General features: G+C 60.2%; 1 protein-coding gene across 2 annotated transcripts in view; it reads right to left on the bottom strand.

Moving 5' to 3' along the window:
• Window positions 1-20,130, bottom strand: part of ACTN4 (actinin alpha 4) — a 73,862-nt gene that overhangs the window by 5,537 nt on the left and 48,195 nt on the right. For both annotated transcript variants that reach the window (XM_070387769.1, XM_005910148.3), the window contains exons 4-16: window positions 19,348-19,434; window positions 18,445-18,532; window positions 16,477-16,555; window positions 15,173-15,254; window positions 14,365-14,450; window positions 9,854-9,946; window positions 8,026-8,256; window positions 7,306-7,453; window positions 3,256-3,406; window positions 794-902; window positions 540-680; window positions 268-450; window positions 26-160 (exon numbers count right to left, since the gene is read on the bottom strand). In XM_070387769.1, the coding sequence (XP_070243870.1) occupies window positions 26-160; window positions 268-450; window positions 540-680; window positions 794-902; window positions 3,256-3,406; window positions 7,306-7,453; window positions 8,026-8,256; window positions 9,854-9,946; window positions 14,365-14,450; window positions 15,173-15,254; window positions 16,477-16,555; window positions 18,445-18,532; window positions 19,348-19,434 (1,613 nt within the window). The remainder of the gene's footprint in view (window positions 1-25; window positions 161-267; window positions 451-539; window positions 681-793; window positions 903-3,255; window positions 3,407-7,305; window positions 7,454-8,025; window positions 8,257-9,853; window positions 9,947-14,364; window positions 14,451-15,172; window positions 15,255-16,476; window positions 16,556-18,444; window positions 18,533-19,347; window positions 19,435-20,130) is intronic.

Genomic DNA, 20,130 nt, shown 5'->3' on the forward strand with positions numbered 1-20,130 from the left:
CAGGGCTGGGACGACTGGCCCTCACCTCCATCTTCGTCTGGATCCAGGGCCCCACAATATTGGCCTGGCTGGCGAACTGGCGGCGGAGGTGCTCGTTGGACTGTTGTTTGCTCTGCTCCTCCAGGAGGGCGTGGTCCCGCTTGGGCACCAGCTGCTGCACCTGGTGGGGGGGAGGGGGGCATGTGGGCAGGGGCAGTCAGGGGTCAGCCCTTCGCCTGGCAGCCCCTCCTCGGCATGCCAGTGGGTGGATGGTTGGGTGTCGCCTACCTTCTCCCACTTGGAATTGATGATCTGGGGAGTGACAGTGGTGTAGGGGTTGCTGCCCGAGAGCTTGATGTGGTTGCTCTCGGCGATCCGCTGGGCTTCCTTGTGGATGGCCAGGATGGCCTCCCGCTCCCTGTCGGCATCTGGCAGCGTCGACTTGAACTGGTCGTGGGCTGAGATCAGACCCTGGGGGACATGAAGAGAAGGGGTGAGGGGGCAGCCCGGCCCCCAGAGGGCCCACGAGCCCTGAAAAGGGTGGAGGGCCGGGGGCGGACCTCGATTTCCTCGATGGTGTGGACAATGAACATGTCCTGGAGGTCCTCCATGGCGCTCTCCATCCAGTTGTTGAAGGGGGCCGCCCGCTTGGCGTACTCCAGGTGCAGCTGGTCGATGGTCTCTAGCTGCTTCTCCGTTTTCTGGTGCGACAAGGACAGAGGAGGGAGGTCAGTGGGCCAGCAGGGGCTGTGCATGGTGGGCAGGGATCTGGGAAGCTCTGAGGGCACCCACCCCAACCCCCGCCACCGCTCACCTCCAGGGCTTCCCTGCGACTGTGGGTCAGAGAGCCAAGGGCGTCCCACTGGTCACAGATCTTCTGGCAGCGCGTGTTGACGTTGTGGGAGTCGTAGTAATCCAGCTCGCTGTGGACCGGGCAGAGGATGGTGAGACCCGGTGCGGGCAGGGATTGCCGGACCCGCCCACCCACACGTGTCCCAGGCCCTGGTGCTGGGGGACACCACCCCTCTGGGCTGAGGCAGGAGGAACTGGCGAGGGGGTTGGCGGGGAGAGGACAACAGAGCTTCCTGTCAAGAGCCGCTGACGCAGGGCTCCCAGACTGTGACCCTCAACCACGCCTTATCTGGATTGTTTTTTGGGCTGTGCCATGTGGCTTGTGGGATCTGAGTTCCCCGACCAGCAGTCAAACCCAAACCCGCGGCAGTGGAAGCACAGAGTCCTGACCAGTAGACCCCCAGGGAAGTCCCCTGGACTTGCTTTTTCCATTTAAACAAAGTCTAGCAGGGCATGCTGGTTAGAGGACAAGGCTCTGGAGCCAAGTTCCCTAGGCGTGAATTCCAGCTCCTGATTTTGAACCTGTGTGACCCTGGGCAAGTGAATTCCCTCTGGATCCCTCGGTTTTCTCATCTGTGAGATGGGGGTGGGGTTGTGAGGACACCAAGTTACTTAACACGTGTCAAGTGCTGAGAGCAGTCCTTGGAGCCCAGTGGGTAAAAGCAGGAAGTTAATAAAGGATATGTTTTTATGGGTATTAGGAAAAAAGTGTGTGACTAGCCTGCAATCTCATGCTAAGCAACTAAGAATATATTCAAGAAAAAAAACAAACAAACAAGCTGATCAGAGAATGGGTATTACTGTTGCCTTGACTGAGGTTGGGAACACTGAGCTGATACCATAGCTCTTGCCCCCCGACCCCACTCCTGAGCCCCAGGCCTCCTGCCTCCTGGGGTCACACTTGGGCACTCCCAGCAGGAGGCTCCTAGTCGGTGCACAGGTCTAGGGTGACCAGACGGTCAGGCAGGATACAGAGGCCAGGGGAGCAGGCAAGGGCTGGAGAAGCAGCCAGGCAGCGTTCCACGCAGGGGCTGGGCCGGCCTGGGTTCCACTCGCATCTCACTCACTCCCTAGCTGTGTGATCAGGGGCAGGCCCCTTGGCCTCAGGGTGCCTCAGTCCAGCTCTGTAACAGACGATCAACGGGACTGACGAGCTGGCACATGGAGGGCCCTGAGTGCTCTGAGCTTTCGTCATTATTATCAATCGATGCCCAGCCGGTCTGCCCATCCAGGCTCAGCCCAGGCGGCCCTTGGCCTCTGACTCATCCGTAGGGGAACGGACGGCACCCCATACAACCCTCCCCCCTTCCTCCAGGGCAACTGTCCAGAGAGTTGCCTGGGGGACCGTCAGCTCCCTGGCTCAGGGCGATGGGTTTCACATGGCCATTCCCAGTGCCCGAGCAGTGGGCTGGCCTAGCGCTGACTGCAAGTCTGTTGCCAACCAGCGTCCAGGGGCTCGCCTGTCCCACCCCCACAACCCCTGCAGATGGTGGGCGTCTGTATCCGTGACCTCACTCTCCTTGGCCTGGACGTGCCAGGTACAGGGAGCTTGATCCTAGAGGAGCTGCAGGACCCCCAACAGTGCCCAGTGAGGGTGCGTGTACCCAGGACTGTGCCTGCTAGTACTTCTGCCCCTGGGCGAGCACATGGGGAGCCCCAGAGCAGCTGGGCAGTGCGGAGGGAGTGAGTCAGGGAGACAGCCCTGCCCGGTGTGGGGCTCCTCCAGGCCTCGCCGCTGGGCCCCCGCCTTGGAGGAACAGGCAGAACTTCGGGGATGACTGTGACAGGGTGGGAGGTGTCTGTCGAAAGGCCAACTCCAGCCAAGGATCCTATTTTTGAGCAGACGGCTATTTTGGGAGCCCTGCCGCCCCTCCAGGGCCTTTGGATTTTCCATGAAGTAATGGCTGGGGCCTCCCGCTCCCTGGGCCTTGCCTGCTGCTGGCCGCTCCGATGGGGGAATAAGGCTCCCTTTCACTGTGCTGGAGACTCAGTGTACTAATTGTGTGCACGAGTTTATCTGACTGGGGTGGGGCGGGGAGGGCAGAGAACCGGCTGCCTGGAAGCTCTTACAATAAGTGTATTCTGAGCAGCAGAGGGAAGAGGCCGGGCCGAACAATGGGCTCTCTGTGCAGCCCAACTCCCTTGGGGAGCCACGGGTGGGGGCCGTGGAGGTTAGGCCGCCCACCACCTCAGGGGGCCAGAGACCTCCCTTCTGCTGGGGAACGTAGATCCCACTATGGGTCTCATCTGGGGTTAAGACAGGCGGACAAAAGGCATCACCCCGTAAGGCTCCTTCCTGGCATGGGAAAGGAAGGGGTGAGGGTGGAAAGGACCAGGGGAACCCCTCCACCACTGCCCCACCACCGCTCTGGACCAGGCGCTGGCAGGGAAGCAGATGATGGGGGACCGTGAGCCCACACATACTTGAGCTCCTGGGCGATGGCAGCAATCTGCTCCACGCGGTCCTGGTGGGCGGCCAGGTCGCTCTCGAAGGCTTCGTGCTTGCGGATGAGGGCCTTGATGTCCGACAGGGTGGCCGTCTCATAGTCCCGGTGCTTCAGCATGGCCTCCTTCCCTGAGGTGGGGCGGAGGGCAGGGGTGCTTGGTCAACAGCATCGCGGGCATCCAGAGGGGGTGTCCAACCAGAGGGAGGGGAGTGGGGTACAGACCCCATGCCCTGCCTTAGCGAGGATGCTGCCATGAAAGCCGGAAACCCCGGGAACCTTTTCCCTTGCTCCTTTGAAGGTATTTCTAAGCTATAACACCTCCTGGATGGGGCTGGGAGACACTGTGGGGTTGGTGGGCGTGAGTCAGATATCCCAACTCAGGCTCTGTATTCTAGACTTAGTGTCTTTTATTGGTGCATGCCAAGTCGCTCAATCGTGTCCGATTCTTTATGACCCTATGGACTGCAGAACACCAGGCTCCTCTGTCCATGGGGTTCTCCAGGCAAGAACACTAGAGTAGGTGGCCATTTCCTCCTCCAGGGGGTCTTTCTAACCCAAAGATCAAACCCACATCTCAACGTCTCCTGCATTGGCAGGTGGGTTCTTAACCACTACGCCACCTGGGAAGTCCTTTATTGGTAGAATGTAAGAATCTGGACAGTGCTACCAAGGCTGGAAACATCAACACCCACCTGCAGAGGGCCTAACTGGGCCTCAGCAGTGCCAGGGGGGTGGCGGGGTGCAGAGGGGAGGGGAAGTCTGACTTGGGGCTCTTCCGGGATCCTGACCCCTATGCCTGCTCCCTGGCCCTTGGGCGCCACGCCCCCTCAGGGAGGGAGTCCTATCACACATCTGCTCCATGCTACCCTAAGGGCTTTCTGTGTGCAGTGAGGCAGGGCCCATGTCAGGCCCTTTGAAGGAAGGAAGGAACACTGTTATTAGGCCCGGAGCCTGGCTAATTATACACCCTGGGACAGAAGCTCAGGCGAGGAGCCCTGCACACTCAGTACCGCAAAGAACTGAGGGGGAGATGCTGGGACCCCTAACCTCTAAAGCAACCTCGGGCTATCCCCAGAGTGCATACTCAGAGACCAAACCCTCCTCAGCTGGCACCAGAAAATCCCAATAGCTGCCTGCCGAGTGCAGCCAAGCAGGCAGTCTCTCCTGGCCTGCTCCTTCTTCTGTAAAATGGGGCCAATGCCAGCCCTTGGCTAAAGCCCCAGTGAGGTGATCTCGAAAAGTGTGGGCACCAGCCAGGCCCACCCCACCGCAGCCGTCCCAGGGATGGAGCCCGAACCAGCGGGCAGAGGGTGGTGCGGCCTGGGAGCCTGACTCCATGGGGCCCTGCCGCCCCAGCCCCGGGGCAGTGGGCCCAACCACAAAGGCAAGCTTGCAATTCCCTTCTCCAGATCGCTTTCTCCCAAGGATGGGAACCAGAAATAGCAGGTTACCACTTCTCTGCCTCAGCAGAGCTGCCGCAAGGGAGCTGCCAGGGGGAAGAAGGGGGAGGAGGGGGCCGCGGCCAGGGCTGCCTGGGACCTGGGCCAAGGGGCAGCCAGGCCGAAGGAGGGGGGAGGGAGGGGGGTGCTCATTTTTGCTTTCTCCCCAGACAATCTGAGACCCTGTGAGGAGCCTCCACGTGGAGGCTCACACACTCCTGCAGGCTGCAGTGGATGGTGAGGGGGTTACAGGGTGGCGGCAGCTCAATCTGCCCTCTGCCCCCGCTGCACACACAGGTAAGGAGCCTGCTCCACCCGATCCCAGGGGTACAGCGGGGCCGGTCTGCCCTGTGGTGTGTAATTGGTGGTTCAGAGGATGGAGGCTTCAGGTCTCGGGAATGAGAATGGATAGCCCTTCCCAGTGGCTCCGGGCCGACGCGAGGGGGAGGGCTGGATGCCAGAGTGCCTGAGGGGAGGCGGGGCCAGGGCATGTGGAGGCCGATGGAGCGGCTGGGCCCTGGCTGAAGCCTGGACCCACTTCTAAACGCCTTCAGGTGAAGGCCGGCCAGGTTCCAGGGAAGCAGCTCTGAGGGCCCATCACCCCTCCTCCGCTGGGCCTCAGGAGACCCTCTTCCAGGCCTCTTGGAGTCCCAGGAGAGAGGCTGAAGGGCTGACAAGAGGCCCCCAGGAGGCAAACACACAGGGATGGTCTTCAGAGACCAAAGAAGGATAATGGAGAGAGATGACACGGATAACGGCAGATGGTTCAGTCCAAGTGGGGGACATGGGTGCTCTAAAACCCACTTAAACGACAAGGGACCTCTGACGAGAGAAATGGCCAAACTGGCTGGTCTCTGAGCTCCCTGGGCAGGAACCTTTCCCCACCTGGGAAACTGCTGAGCACAGCGAAGGGGCTCGAGAGATGTTTGTTGACTGAGTGAATGAAGAACCAACAAATGAACTACACGTCAATGCCCCTCCCCTCAGGTCTGAGGGGCAGAACCCACGAGCGTGGCTTCTGCGAGGCAGAGGGAGGCACCTGCCTCCCAGCACGGACTTTGTGGTCCTCGCCTGGCCTTCCAGCTCCCCCTGCTCTGCATCCCTCCCCTGGCACAGGAGGGCCAGGATCCTCAGGAGCTCCTGTGAGGAGGGCATTTGCTGGGCAGCGGCCAGGAACATGGATGACATGGGCCCCAGTCAGCACAGCCCACAGAGCCTCGTGTCCACGTGCCGGCAGAGGTGGGCAGGCTCCATGTGGGCGCCTCTGGGTGGGTCTTAGCAACTGGCCAGGGTTGGGGCTGCCTGCCAAAGGGCTTCCCAGGTGGTGCTAGTATTAAAGAACCTGCTGGTCAATGCGGGAAATGCAGAAGACCCAGGTTTGATGCCTGGGTCGGGAAGATCCCCTGGAGGAGAGCGTGACAACCCATTCCAGTATTCTTGCCTGGAGAATCCCATGGACAGAGGAGACTGGTAGGCTACAGCCCATGGGGCTGCAAAGAGTTGGAACAACTGAAGCAACTGAGTATGCAAGCATGCACACCAAATAGCTGGGTGGCGGGGGTCGGGGGGGTGCTGGAGGAGCCCCCGGGGGCTCAGTGAGGATCTCGTGGGGGACCAGGAGGGTGGGAGGAAGAACCACACTGAGCAATACAAGGAAGCATGAAGCCAGTTCAGCAGAGTGGTGGCAGGAGAGCAAAACAGAGCGGGAAGGAGGCGGCCAGAGTGGGAGGGTGGGAGCCCCGTGGAAGGCCCTCCGCGTTCCCAGGCGCTGGCCGTTTCCTGAAGGCTCTCAGGCCCTTGGGATCTGGGATCTCAGCCTGGTGTGGGTCCCAGCTGAGGGCCAGGACGTGATGGAATCCCGCAGCCCGAGCCAAGAGAACAGGCAGCTGTGGAGCTGCCGAAAAACTGGAGTCACCGCAGCCCTTCTGGGAGAAGGCATCCCATGGAGGGCAAGCCCCCCAGGGGGAGGCACGGGATGGGGCAGAGGTGAGAAAGAGCTCCCATGGGGGGCCACACCGAAGGCTGGTCAGTGAGCGGCACCTGCAAGTTGGGCAGCAGGGCCAGGAGGTGGCTCTGTGGCCTGGTCTAAGGACCGTGCTTTGGATCCCAGGCTGGCCAGGACAGACTCTTCAGCGTGAGGTTCATGGTCTCAAAGGGTGAGGGGGACGGAAGGCAGGCTGTGTGAACCCAGGCTGCCGGAGCAGGGCGAGCCTGCCCCCGGCCCCACTGGCCTGGAGGGGTGCTGTCCTCAGGGCAGACGGGCAGGCCTGGGGGTCACGTCCCTAAACAACCAACCCAGGGCTGCATTCTCAGATGACCCAGGAAGGGGCCCACCTGTGAGTGATATCCAGGCCAGAGCAGCCTGGGGAGACCTGGCCCCAAGCTGTTCCTTGCTGCCCAGGACTGGATGCACCCAAAGCGTCATTTGTGACACGTGTGTTCCGAGGCAGCAAAAAAGGGAGCCTAAGAAAGAGACAAACCCTACACAGGCAGCAGGGGCTCTGTGTGTGCAAGTGTCTGCGTGTATTGTGAGCACGTGCGTGTGTCTGAGAGCCAGGAAAGGAGGGCGGGAGTGGGGAGGGCTGTACCATCGGTCCAGGCCTCGTGGATGGAGGCCTTCTGCCGGAACTTCTCTGCCAGGTGGTCGAGCCGCTCCAGCCGGCGGATCTCGTTCAGCAGCCACTCCTCGTAGCCCTTCTCGGCCTGCTCCAGGTGCTGCCAGCCGTTGTTGATGTCCTGTGGAGGCAGGAGAGGGCAGGGCTACATGGGGGGCTGGGGCACCCAGCGGGGCAGTGCCTCCCGAGGGATGCTCACAGAAGGCAGAGAAATGGGCCGGGGTCACACGTCACCCTGCTCTGCTGTACCTGCACGCCTGCACAGGGCCCCACACGAGGCAGGTGCAGTCTACACTTTCCGATTAAACGAATGAGTGACAAGGAATGAATGAATGCCCCCATGGTGCTATGGGAGTCAAAAGGTGCCTGTGCAGTGACTATCACCCTCTCCTGGAAAGGGATCTCAAGCACTTGGAGGTCTGGGAGTCCCAGCTAAATGAAGGTCCAAATTCAAATGACTCCAAACTATGGTGTGGTCTTGGGATGAGAGTAAAACTCCAGGGAGTGATGCGGGGAAACGAAACAGTCAAGTGTCAAGTGTATGCCCCACGGCGCCTTGTACCCGGATCTGTGCGTTCTAGTTCAGAAAGACTGTGCAGGCCAGACAATACGCCTGGGGGTGGCCTGGAGCTGCCCCTCCACCCCTCACGGGGCCTCTGTGGCTCCGTAGGCCTCCTGGGCCCCGGCACTCACCGACACCATCTTGCCCTCGGAGGGCATGAAGGCAGGCCGGTTGCTGAGGCGCAGCTTGGTCTGCAGCGTGTTGAAGTTGATCTCCAGCTGGCACTTCTCCTGCACCTTCGGCGGCTTGTGGACCCGCCGGTAGTCGCGGAAGTCCTCCAGCTTCTGCTGCATCTCCTGGATGGTTTTCTGCGGCACGCGGTCCTCCAGCCAGGGGATGGTGCGCCGGATCCACTCCAGGAGCTGTGGGCCCACGAAAAGTCGGGGTGACCTTTGCAGGGGACCCGCCGACAGGTGACAGGGCTGCCTCCAGCTCATGGACATGGGACCTGGATCTTCGAGGACCCCATCTCGGGGGATCACCCCTGCTGTCCAGCCTGACTTCTCCATGATTCCCCATGGGCATCCCATGGCCAGGGATTCTGGGAATATCACTCCTGCTGGAATCACAGTGCTGTTCTCTGGCTACTTTCTGCTTCTGCCTTTGCTCTTGGTCTTCCTCCCTCCTCTAAGCAGGATGGCCTCAATTTAGACATCCCTGTGGGCGCACCGCCCCCATCAGGCCCGCACAAAAATCCACTGTCGCCATACGCAACACTATTTGAGAACCTTGCTGCTTCCCGTTCACCAACTGTAAGCGCCCCAAGGCAGGGCTGGCCACACGCCTGGCTCACTCTGGGGTGGTTGGTGCCAGGCGCAGGGCCTGGGCACAAGAAACTAGACAGTACAATTGAAAAAAGAAAGTGACCTGTACTTTTACGAGCCACTCGTGTCTTTGATGGAGTGAAGACTGGGTACAAACGAGCAAACAAACTGGACATCCCAGAACAATCCCAGGAGAGTAAGACCAGTCACCATGCAGGCAGACGTGCCAGCCGCAGACAGGATAAGAAAACCGAGGCCCAAGGCCTCCATGGTGTTCACTACTGGGTGCCTGGCACCGCCTGCCCTCTGTTGGGCAAGGCTGGGACTCTGGACACAGCCCCTTAACCTTTCCTTGGTGTTGGCAGCGATGGTGGTACCAGGTGGTAGCTTTCTCTTGTTTAAAGTATCCTTAACTTTGCAAAAGAAAAAGCTGGCCACTATAGGGGGCCTGGAAATATTTCCCAAATATTCCTGGTCTGTGAAATCTCAGAGTCTGGGGAACACTGATCTAGAAGAGCAGTCAAACGGCTCCTCCTGGGCAGCATAGATGCCAAGAGGGTAACAGGAGTTCCCTCCTCACAGGGGACCTGCCGTGACAGACAGCCATCCTGTCTGTCGCTGTATCGGATCTCGGGTGTCTCTCTATCCTACCAAATCAGGCTTCTGTGTGCGGGACATGGGGACAGGAATTTTTGCATAGGGGTGGGAACTTTTAAAAAAGCTCCTTTAAAATTTTTTTTAAAATAAAGGGACTTCCCTGGTGATCCACTGGTTAAGACTCTGTGCTTCCACTCTAGGGGGTGTGGGTTTGATCCCTGGGTCAGGGAACTAATATTTTTTTGCATGGCGTGCCCAACGGATTTTTAAAAAATAAAATAAAAAGCTCCCCACCTGATTCTAATGAAGTGGGAAAAACCCTGTCCCTAGGTATCTCTGTAGGAAGGCAGGCTTGGGGTGCCAGGAGCCAATAAGCTCGGTGACACATCACTCTGACCCTCAGTCCTTGAAACCACAAGCACTGATGTGGTCAAACTCCGCTCTGTAGCCCTGTGACCTTCTCTAGAAGGTCTTGCTGCCATCCTTGCTCTCTGCTCTGCAGGTGTCACAGGGACTTGGGCCAAGGGTAATGAGAGGGGTCCGATCCCTCAGCTCTGGCGGGGCCACCGGGGGAGGGCGGGGGTGAGGGGTCACTCACGTCGCTGGCCAGCCTCTCATAATCTTCCATCAGGTGCTCGTTCTCCTGGTTGACGGCCAGCACCTTGCAGATCCGGTTGGCAGCGGTCTCAGCCTGGGTCGGGGGACGGGGTTGGGGGGGAAAGCGCACACAGTCAGGGCTGCCTGGGGGCTGCTGACCCTCCCTCCTGACAGGCAGGTCCCCTGAAAGCTGGCACGTCTGTGGCCCACACAGAAGGCCCCGAGGCGGGGAGGAGAGGAAGCACAGAGCCAGCAAGAGGGTGCCCTGAACGGCTGAGTCCTGACAGGCCTTGCTGGGGTCCTTGAAGCTGACTGCTAAGGCCCCTGCTCAGGGAGCCAGGCCTGTGTGCTCTCTCCGCTTGGACCCTGGAAGTGTTGAAGCGGGGTGGGGAGTACCCTAATGTGGGGGAAATGGACTCAGAGGCCCACAGAGAGGAGGCCTGAGTGAGGCTGAGTAGGGTCCTCCACGCAGCTGAACCCTGGAAGGACCCGCCCCTTGGCTGGGAAGGGAGGCTGCACCAGGGAGCCGTGGGGCGTGGGCAGAGGAGGGGGTGCCGGTGTCCCCCAGAGCAGGCTGGTGGTGGGTGCATGGGCAGAGCACGCCTGGCCCCTTTCCTATCCCCCCTAGAGAAGGCTGCCGCTGGCTGGGTGGGCAGAGGTCCTGATCCACAGGGTGGAGGGGAGCCGGGGCTCCTGAGAGCGGGGCGCGGCGCCAACAGTGACTAGTCTCTGCCCCGAACTACAGGGTGGGTCTTGCTGGGGGGGTGGGGGGCGGGGAATGCAAGGACAGGAGGAGGAGGGTGAGGGATGGCACACAGAGACCAGGTACCTTTCAGGAAGCACAGAAAGCCTCCAAGAAGAAGAGTTGAAAACGGCAACAGAACAGGAACAGAAATAGTGAGGAGGGTCTACAGAGCGGTGGGGAAGGAAAACAGAGAGGCTTGGGGATGGCTCCAGCCCTGCTGACGCCCGCCTCTCCCCTCCACACACAGGTGGGGAGGGGAGTGGGGGGCCAGCTGCGGCTGGTGTGTACACACACACACGCACACGCACACCTGCTGCATGCTGCAGGACACTCGCCGACAAGCCCCAGAGGGGAGGCTTGCGAAGGCCTTGGCCAGCGAACACCCAGCCCTGAGTGAGCGCAGGAAGCAGAGCCCAGGTCGGAGCCTGCAGGGAAGTCCCTGACCCCCAGCCTGGAGAGACGACCAGACCGGTCCCCCAAGTTCAGCTCCACCCTGCCAGGCAGGCCCCGCGAAGGTGCGGGCTGATGGGCAGGAGTGTTTTGTTTCAAGGCTGAATTCCTGGCACCCGGCTTGGGGCTTGGCATGTCTGAGGGACTCAGAGCTGATGAATGAATGAGCGAGCAAAGGACAAAGAGCAGATGCTTTCGTGAGTAGAAAGAAATAAACCAGCAGGAGAGGACGGGCATACATGGGGCAAGGACTAGGGCTGCCCTGCATTCATGAAATGAAACAAAACCCTGAGAGCACTCTTTTAAGGGGCCTGATGGAGCCTCTGGGGAAAAGACGGTGGCAATAACACAAGCATTACGGGGCTCTCCTGAGAAGTAAACAGGCTGGAGGAAGCTGGAGAGGCCTGTATGCTGCATGTCCCTGGTGACCCACAGCTCCCCAGAGGCTGGCCTTTATTTCCTCCCTAAAGAGAGAGGCCCAGCTCCCTCAAAAACTCCCAGATGTTGGGGCTTCCCTGGTGTCCAGTGGTTAGGACTCCCTGCTTCCACTGCAGAGGGCGCTGCTCTGGGAACTAAGATCCCAAACTCCTAGGAGTAAAGAACACCAAAAAAACCTCCCAAATGCTCTGACCTGGGCTTTCCGGCCGGCATGCCCTCCCACAGAGCCTCCAGGCCTCTGGTCCCCCACTGGAGTCCTGCTATAAGCACCAGAGGGCAGTCTGGGCAGAGAGAAGACACGCCCTTCAGGGCAGTGTGGCAGCAGCGAGGCTGGCAAGGGGCCCGTGGAGCAGGGAGGCCCACAGCAAACGTGCCATCAGTGGGGGTTTGCGGCCAAGAATCTCCCACCCCACCCCGTTTTCCCTCTAGGGTGAGGGGTCCCCTCCACCTCCCTGCCTGTGCCAAAGGCACCCCCAGTCTCCCCACCACCAGGAGAACACATCAAACACATACTCCAGCCACGTGCTGGGGAGGCTGCTCCCACTGCCAGGCCGTGTGCGGGGCGCTCATGGGGCCAGACACTGTCCTGAGCCCTTGGCCTGCTCATTTCACCCTCAGACGATCCTGAGGAGGGCGCTGGTCTGCTCCCCATTATACATGTGGGAGAAGGGAGGTGAGGGCCTTCTCTGAGGTCACACTGCTGAGCGGCGACAGAGCAGGGACCCCTGGCAGACTGCCCGCAGGAAGGCCTTGCTGGACCTGGGGTTCTGAGGCAGGCAGCAAAGTCCCCATCCCGTGACTTGTGTCCCCTTCTTGTAAGTGGGGATACCGGGGCCCGCCACTCCCGGCGTGGGCATGGGCTGCTGACAGCCCGTGCACATGGAGTGTCTGGAGGTCCTAGCACGCAGCTGCGGGCGGGCTACGTTGCTTCAGCTGTGTCCAACTCTGTGTGACACCACGGACTGTAGCCCGCCAGGGATTCTCTAGGCAAGAATACTGGAGTGGGTTGCCGTGTCCTCCTCCAGGGCATCTTCTCGACCCAGGGACTGAACCCACGTCTCTTACGTCTCCTGCACTGACAGGCGGTTCTTAGCACCACCTGGGAAGCACGAGTTACTGCTCAATAACCAGCTCATCTCTTGGTCTGCTCTCTGCCCAACTGCTAACCGGGACACAGAATCAAATTGCTGGGAATACACTGCAGGCCAAAACCAGGCATGCAGGAGGCAGGAGGAGGAGACAGAGGTGTCCAGGCCTCCAGGCAGCAGGGGCAGCTCTGGTGAGAGGTCAGCTGGGCTCGGGGAGGGCCACCCCAGGGAACAGACACTTCTGACTCCCTGCTTGCGGTGGTGGGGCTGCTGGGGGCAGGGGCCCTGTGACCTGGGCCCCTGGAATCAGAGACAGGCCTGTCCTGGGGTGTTTGCTGGGGGAAGGAGCCGCAGAGCAGGGCAGGAGAGCCAGCATTCCCAGTGGGGACATGGCCAGTGTGGCAGGCGGGTGGCCTGGCATGGATCAGGGAAAGAGGGGGACAGCTGAGAGCAGGTGCACAGGCCCCAGCTGCGCCCCGCTCTCTGAGGTGATACTGGGACTCGACTGCCTTATCTAGAGAAAACTGGGACCAGCCGCCACTTCACAGGGTGGGCTGTATCCATGGAGGGACTCGTGGGACTGTCTGTGGCGTCTCAGCCCTGGACCAGTGCTGGCTGGGTGATGGCCATGGAGGCTCAGGGTCACAAGAACCTTCCAGGCTGGGTCAGTCCTCAGCCCGGACACTGGGATGGTGGGATGGTGGTGGGGGTCGGGGGTTGGCAAGGGTGAGTCTCCGGCCACAGCAGTGAAGGTGCTCCCGCCCCCAGCTCACCTTTTGAGCCCCTGAGAAAGCGTGGTAGAAGCAGGACACGTAAGTCATGATGGCTTTCTCATCTGGCCTCAGAGTGCCTACAATATCTGCGCAGAGAGAGAGAGAGAGAGGCAGGAGAGAGTGAAAGATGCAGGAAGGGCGGCTGAGGCCGGGCCTGAGGCTCATGCGGGAAGGATAGCGCTGGCTCTGGACTGGAAGCCAGACCCCGGCTCCAGCCTGCGTGGGCACGTCTTGCCAAAGTTTTGCAGAGGGGAAGGGGGCGACATCTGAGAGGGACAGATTCCTTTCCTAACCAGACCTGGGTTTGGGACACAGCGGGAGCCTTGGTTGGGGCTGGGGGGATCTTGCTTGCATTATTTGATCTTTCTGAAAACATACGCAGGATCCATGTCCTGTGTGACCACCTACCACCTGAGCACAAACCCCTAATCATCTCCTGGGGTCTCAGAATGAAACCCAAACTCCAGGACTACAATGTCTCCCCAGAAGGTCTCTGTCACCTTCTCTGACCTCACCTTCCTCTGCTCCCCAGCCATTCCTTGGATAAGCCCCGCCATTGATGCCTCAGGGCCTTTGCACTTGCTCCCCCCTCTATCTGGAACACTCCGCAGCTCCTGCTCATCGCCCTCTCCCCGCCAGTGAGGATCCCAGTGCCTCCCACCACGCTGTCTGTGCTCTCTCCTACTCCTCTCATGTACATTACTTTCTCTGTGGACCTGCTTGTTGTCTGTCTTGCCTACTAGGCTGTAAGCTCCATGAGGGCAGGGGCCCTGCCTGACTCGGTCACTGACTGTATGTATTGCACTGAAGGAGGGGGGTGAGCTCTGAGGCGCTCGAGAGATACTACGAGCAGGGAGAGGCTAAACGGGCGGTGATGCCAAGGAGCCGGGGGGATGGCTTCCAGTTGGAGAGAGGCCACTGCCGTCTGCAAGAGAAATGAGGTGAGTGCGGGAGGAGAGAGGCAGCAGCGGCATTGGGCGGTGGCGGCGAGGTGGGCCTGCCTGGCCCTGCCCGGTACCTTCTGCGCTCCCGAAAAGGCATGGTAGAAGCTGGACACATAGGTCATTATGGCCTTCTCGTCGGGCCGGGCCGTGTTCACGATGTCTGTAAGTGAATGACAAGGGTTAAACTGCCCCAGCGGGGGTGGGGACGGGCGCTCACGGAGATGCACGGGCTCCCCAGGCCACAGCAGGAGTCCTGGGAGAAGGACCCTCGGAGCCGAATCCATGACCCTGGGCAACTCCAGTGGGCTTGGCCAGCCCCTCGGCCCCTCCATCCCCCATGGTCACCGGAAAGGCCAAGGCTGTGGGAAATGGGATTAAGACGAGGCCACTTCCTCTCTCTGAGAACGGCCTCAAGGGGCTGGTAGACGGTCAGCCCCAGGGGCCGCCAGAGGCCAGAGGCGGGGGTCCTGGCTGGGGTGGTGCGTGGCTGGGAAACGGAGCAAAGCCGGAAAAGGAAAACAACATTCCACTCTGTGGGCTCTAGATCCCTAGCCTGTGGCAGGCAGGAAGGTGGAGGCCTTGGTTATTCACAGAAGCCGACCCTCCCAGTGACTGAGGGGCGGGACCAGTCAGGAAGGGCTATGGCGGGGGTGCCGGGGCCCAGGCCCCAGGGGCGGCCCTAAGAGCTGGTCCCTTCAAAGACCCCTTCCCCATCAACTCCAACCCAGGCTGCTCCCGCCTGGGCGCCCTGGGTGACGACACCATTATTCCCGGTTCAAGCAGATTTGCTCAGGCGTTCCGGCTGGCTCCGCCAGCTCCGAGGTCACCCCAAGACATGCCCGTAAAACAGCGTGCTGACAAGAGCAAGAGCGATGTACTTACCCTCTGCATCTAGCATCTTGGGGATGTCGAGGTATTTCTCAGCCACTTCGAAGGCATTGTTCAGGTTGGTGACGGGGTCGTCCTGGGGGAGGGAGGCGAGAGAAACATGGTCAGGGGCAGGATGCACAAGCAGAGGGAACAAGGGCTGGCCCCAAAGGGAGGGATCCTGGGGAGGGCTGGAACTGGAAATGTTCCTTCAGGCAGTTCTCAGCCATGTGTGCTGCTGCAGGGAGTTGGGGGCGGGGCAGACACACCTGGATAAAGGAACACTCCTGGAAATCTTTGGGGGGCTAACTGTGCACCTTTCCTTCAGAAAAAAACACAGGTGTGCTCTTTCCTTAGAATTTCCAGCCATCCCTGGGTCCCAGATCAAGACCCCTGCCCTGAAACACTGATCCAGACCTGAGAGCACACTGGGGTGTGGGCATGGGGGTGGGGAGCAGAAAGCCTCCGAGTTCTAAGCTCAGCCCAACTCACAGGATGGGAGCCCACTTCACATTGACCCTCCCTCATGGGCCTCTCCCACTCTCCAGCTACAGCCCAATTCGATTACTTGATTAGTGGCTGTGGCCTGAGCAGGCTGAGTGCAGGCCTGGGCACCCCCATCCCCCAATCTGGGCCCCCATCTGGGATGATGCTCTTTCTCTCTGGCCCTAGGCTGCCTCCCCCATGGGCCCTGCCCCACGAGGCCAGCTCAGGAGCGCCTTCCTTCTTCTGTAGCATGGGTACCCCCATGATGGTTCAGAATTCCTTACCGCTCCCCACTGGGCAGAGCGTGAATGCTTCCAGAATCTAGAGGGTTATGGAAGGGGAGCTGGGGACCTTCCTGGTGGTCCACTGTTAAGAATCCGCCTTCCAATGCAGGGGACTCGGGTTCGATCCCTGGTTGGGGAACTAAGATTCCACATGCCAAGGGGCAGTTAATTAATCCCGTGTGCCACAACGACTGAGCCCTCATGCCACAACTAGAGAGAAGCCTGCCCGCCCCAACTAGGACCTGATAAAGTCATAAGTAAATAAATAAAAAGGAAGCAGAACTGGAAGGCATTGTCGGCCAGGATCTCCCATAACCCCTGGCAGCTCAAGGAGGGAGAAGGGGACAGGTCCCAAGGGGAGCAAAGAAGGCGAGATCAGCCACCAAGCCTGGGTTTCCTGATGGCTGGCACAGGGCCCTCCTGGTCTGCCCATCTGAGCACAGAGTTCAGCTCTGGACACCAGCGACGGATGGGCTGGGGGAAGTGGCCCAGAGTCAGGGTCAGAGTTGGGGTGTCTGTGGGCCACCGAGGGGAGTGAGAGATGCGTACCTTTCTCAGCTTGTCGTACTCGATCAGCTCTGGTCTGTGCCGGTGGATCAGGGCATTGAAGGCAAGACCATCCTTCCAGCTGGGGATGGAAAGGCCAAGGTTGTGAGGAGGGCCCCCATGGTCATGAGTGGCTATGGGCCGTGAGCACACAGGAATGACTACCTCCCACTTAGCGAGGGGGTCTAGAGAGTGTGCCCGGCTGGCTGTGAGCCTGGCTGCTGGAGCCGGACCGTCTGGGGGAAAACCCCACCCCTTCCGCTGTCAGTGCAACCTTAGGCAAGTCCTCTAACCTCCTGCTACCTCAGTTTCTACATCTGCCAAATAGGGATAATACAGTGCCTACACTTCATCGGGCTGTTGTGAGGATGAGTAACTGTGTGAGGCTTAGGCCAATACCTGCCACGTGACAAGTGCTTTATGACTGCTTGTTACCGGGGTAGCTGTGCCCCGCTGAGCACTGCCGTGCGTGGCCCCACTGAACCGGACAGGCCTGTGCTGCGGGCCCTCTGCACCTTGGCTGACCTGACCGGTGTGCTGGCTAAATGCCAGGATGTGGCCTGGCGTGAGGGGCTCTGTTCAGAGGGAAGTGACAGCTGGTCACAGGCCAGACTGGTCACATTTCCCTGCCCGGAAACCTCTAAGGCAGGGGTCCCCAACTTCTGGGGTGTACACAGGTACCTCCTATCAGGTCAGCGGCAGCATCAGGTTAGAAATAAAGTTCACAGTGAATAGAATGGGCTTGAATCATCCCAAAACTACGCCCCGCCTCCCACCCTCAGAGAGAGGAATGGTCTGTGGAAGAACTATCTTCCATGAAACCAGTTCCTGCTGCCAAAGAGGTTGGGGGCCGCTGCTCTAAGGGCTGGCTCTTCCGGAGGTCAGGCTTTCTGGCGTCTCACACAGACCCCGTCTCTGAGCACGGCACTCCTGCTGGTTACCTTCTGCCACCTCATCCTATTTCGTTGTCTTTCTTCGGCCCTTCTCACTACTTGGATTAGGCCGGTTCCTGCACACCTTTGGGAACTGCTGGTCCCCGGCTGAGGTGTGACCTTCCAAGGGCAGGGACTTGACCTTAGCGCTAGTGTATTCCCACTCTTGGCATGGAGTAGGCACTCCACAGGTACTGAGTGACTGAATAAATAAACGAATGAGAAGGGCACGGAGGACCAGCTAGCTGGGAAGGAAGGAGACGTGGAGGAGATCGAGGGAGGGACTGCACGCTATGAATGGCTGAGCACAATGGTCCCCGATGCCCAGTGCAGGGCCCTGGGGAGCCCGAGGACACAGGAGGACCTCTGTGGACGCTGGAAAACCCCGTTCTTCATCCCTGTGTTTGCCCTCTCCTTGGACCATCCACCCCAGGAAGACAGCAGAGGCTCAGAGGGGTCAAGTCATGGTCATGTCAGATCTGGTCTCAAGGCCACCCAAAAGCCTGCACGCCTAATCCCCAGGCCGTGCCATACTCCCAGATCTCCCACTGACCGTGCCTGCCTTGTGGACACACTCATTTTCTGCCCTGACCAGAGGGAGAGCAGGCTTATTGTGGCTGAGTCCTGTTCCGCTAATAGACACGGGGCACATTTCCCCCGACACTAAACTCACGGGGACGGCAGCTCCCTCTTGAGATGTCAAAACAAAGGCAGAGCCGTGCTGCTGCTTCTGAGTTACCTGACTCGGGGACGAAGACTCTACAGGGCCTCCCAGAGGTGCTGGCCACAAGGCCTTCAGCCCGGGACCGTGAGCTGACTGCCACCTCCCCCAAGGCACACAGGGACCTTCCCAGGGGTTCATGGAAGCCAGTTGGGGGGGGCACTCCTGAGAGCTGGCACCTCACAGACCCTGACAAAACCACAGGAAGAGGGCCAGGGTGGGGGTGGGGGTGGGGGTGGGGGTGGGGCCCGCCAGCATCTCGAGTCCTGGGAAGCAGCGTGGGGATGATGTGGGCCAGGCCCTCAGCCAGCCGCTCACCTGATGTGGAAGTTCTGCACGTTGACGTTCTTGTACGGGGCCGTCTTTCTCTGGCACCAGAGGAGGAGCCCCTCCTTGGCAGAGGTCTCTGCAGAACACACGAGGACAGTAAGCCCAAGCTCACAGCTAAAGGCACAGCACCCAGGGCAGGTGGGTCACCCTTGGGGCTCAGGCATAAGGGGCAGAGAGAAGCTGGGGGAAGAGGCCCTTGGACGGGGCAGCCACAGTGTGGGTGCCCCTTCCGGATCCTAGCCGCACGCCAGGCCCCAGAAGCAGTCATTCCCCTGGGGTCACCCTGGAAGTGACAGTGACAGGGCAGTGTCAGGGCCTGAACCTGAGCCGTTTCTGACCCCAGCCTATGCCTGGGGGACACACTGCCCAACAAGCGCCTGATGCAGGCCCCGGCTTCTGAACAAGGCCCCAAGGACAGGCTGCCCGCTCAGGGGCCGGCTGCAGCTTTGAGGAAGCAGGTGGGAGTGCCCCAGGAGGTCCCTCCGTTCCCCGTGGGCAGCGCCCTGTGGACTGTCCTCAGCAGACTGGGCGTGCTATGAGGGCAGGTACCACGTGTGTCCTGGTCACCGCGCTGGCCCGTCACCAGGAGCCCCTCCACACGCTGGCCCCGTGGTTTCCCACCCTGTGCTGGCCTGGACCCTGGAGGCCAAGTCCGAGGGTGGGAGGTGGAGTGGAAACATGGGTGCTGATGCCCCGCAGAACGAGGCCAGGCCTGACTCTATCGCGAGTCTGATCCCAGACCACCACATGGCGCGGTGATGGACTCAGGAAAGAGCCTTGAGGCATGAAGACAAAACACCCGAGAGTCTAACCAAGTCCCCAGAACTCGGGTGGCACCAGGGTTGAGAGAAAAGGCTGCTCTCTGCTGGTCGGCAGGCCACCGGCTCTCACCTTCCACAGAGATGTCCTGGATGGCGAACCTGAGGATGATGGTCCAGATCATTCCCAGGGTCATCTTCGCGTTGCCGTCCACAATCTCTGCACACAGGGAAAGGCGCAGAGGGTGAGAAGGTTGTTAGAGCCAGAGGGTGACTCCCCAGGTGGCCCCCGGCCCTGTCTAGAGTTCAACTCCGTCATCTGACAGAGCTGCCCAGGCCTGTCCTGCACCACCTGTGCTGGGAGGTGTCCCTCAGCAGGAAGTGTGGTCCCCAAAGCCTTCTGCCGCTTGGCACCCTCAGGCTTCCTTCCACACACGTGTTCTTAGCCACACAGGCCTCCTCCTCTTCGGGCAGCTCGTCCTCGTGACCCAGTGCAAAGGACTGCTCCCAGGCACTGTTGGGCCTGTGTTTCCGGCCCCGTCAGGTGCAGGCCACGCTAGTGTTGTTTGAGAATCTGTCCCCTTCCTTCCAACCAGTGCTGCCACCTCAGTCCAAGCCACTGTCGTGTCCCCCAGATCTCGATGCACCGCCTCCTCCGTCCCCGTGATCCACTCCCACGCAGCAGGGTGGTCACTTTTAACGGGTGTGTTGGATTTGTGTTGAGCGCCTGCTTCAGGCCCCACCGTGCCTGACACAAACCCTGTGTGCTGGAGGCGGGCTCACAAGGCCTGCTCTGCGTGACCCGGTTGCTCCCTCCCTGGCACTCTCTAAGCTCCGCCCTCTTGGCGAGTCAGAGTTTGCTTGCTTTAAGGATCTCACACCTTCTGTCCCCCCAACAAAGTGCACCCCTTGCCCC

The sequence above is a fragment of the Bos mutus genome, chromosome 18 (assembly GCF_027580195.1).
Source record: "Bos mutus isolate GX-2022 chromosome 18, NWIPB_WYAK_1.1, whole genome shotgun sequence".
NCBI lineage: Eukaryota > Metazoa > Chordata > Mammalia > Artiodactyla > Bovidae > Bos > Bos mutus.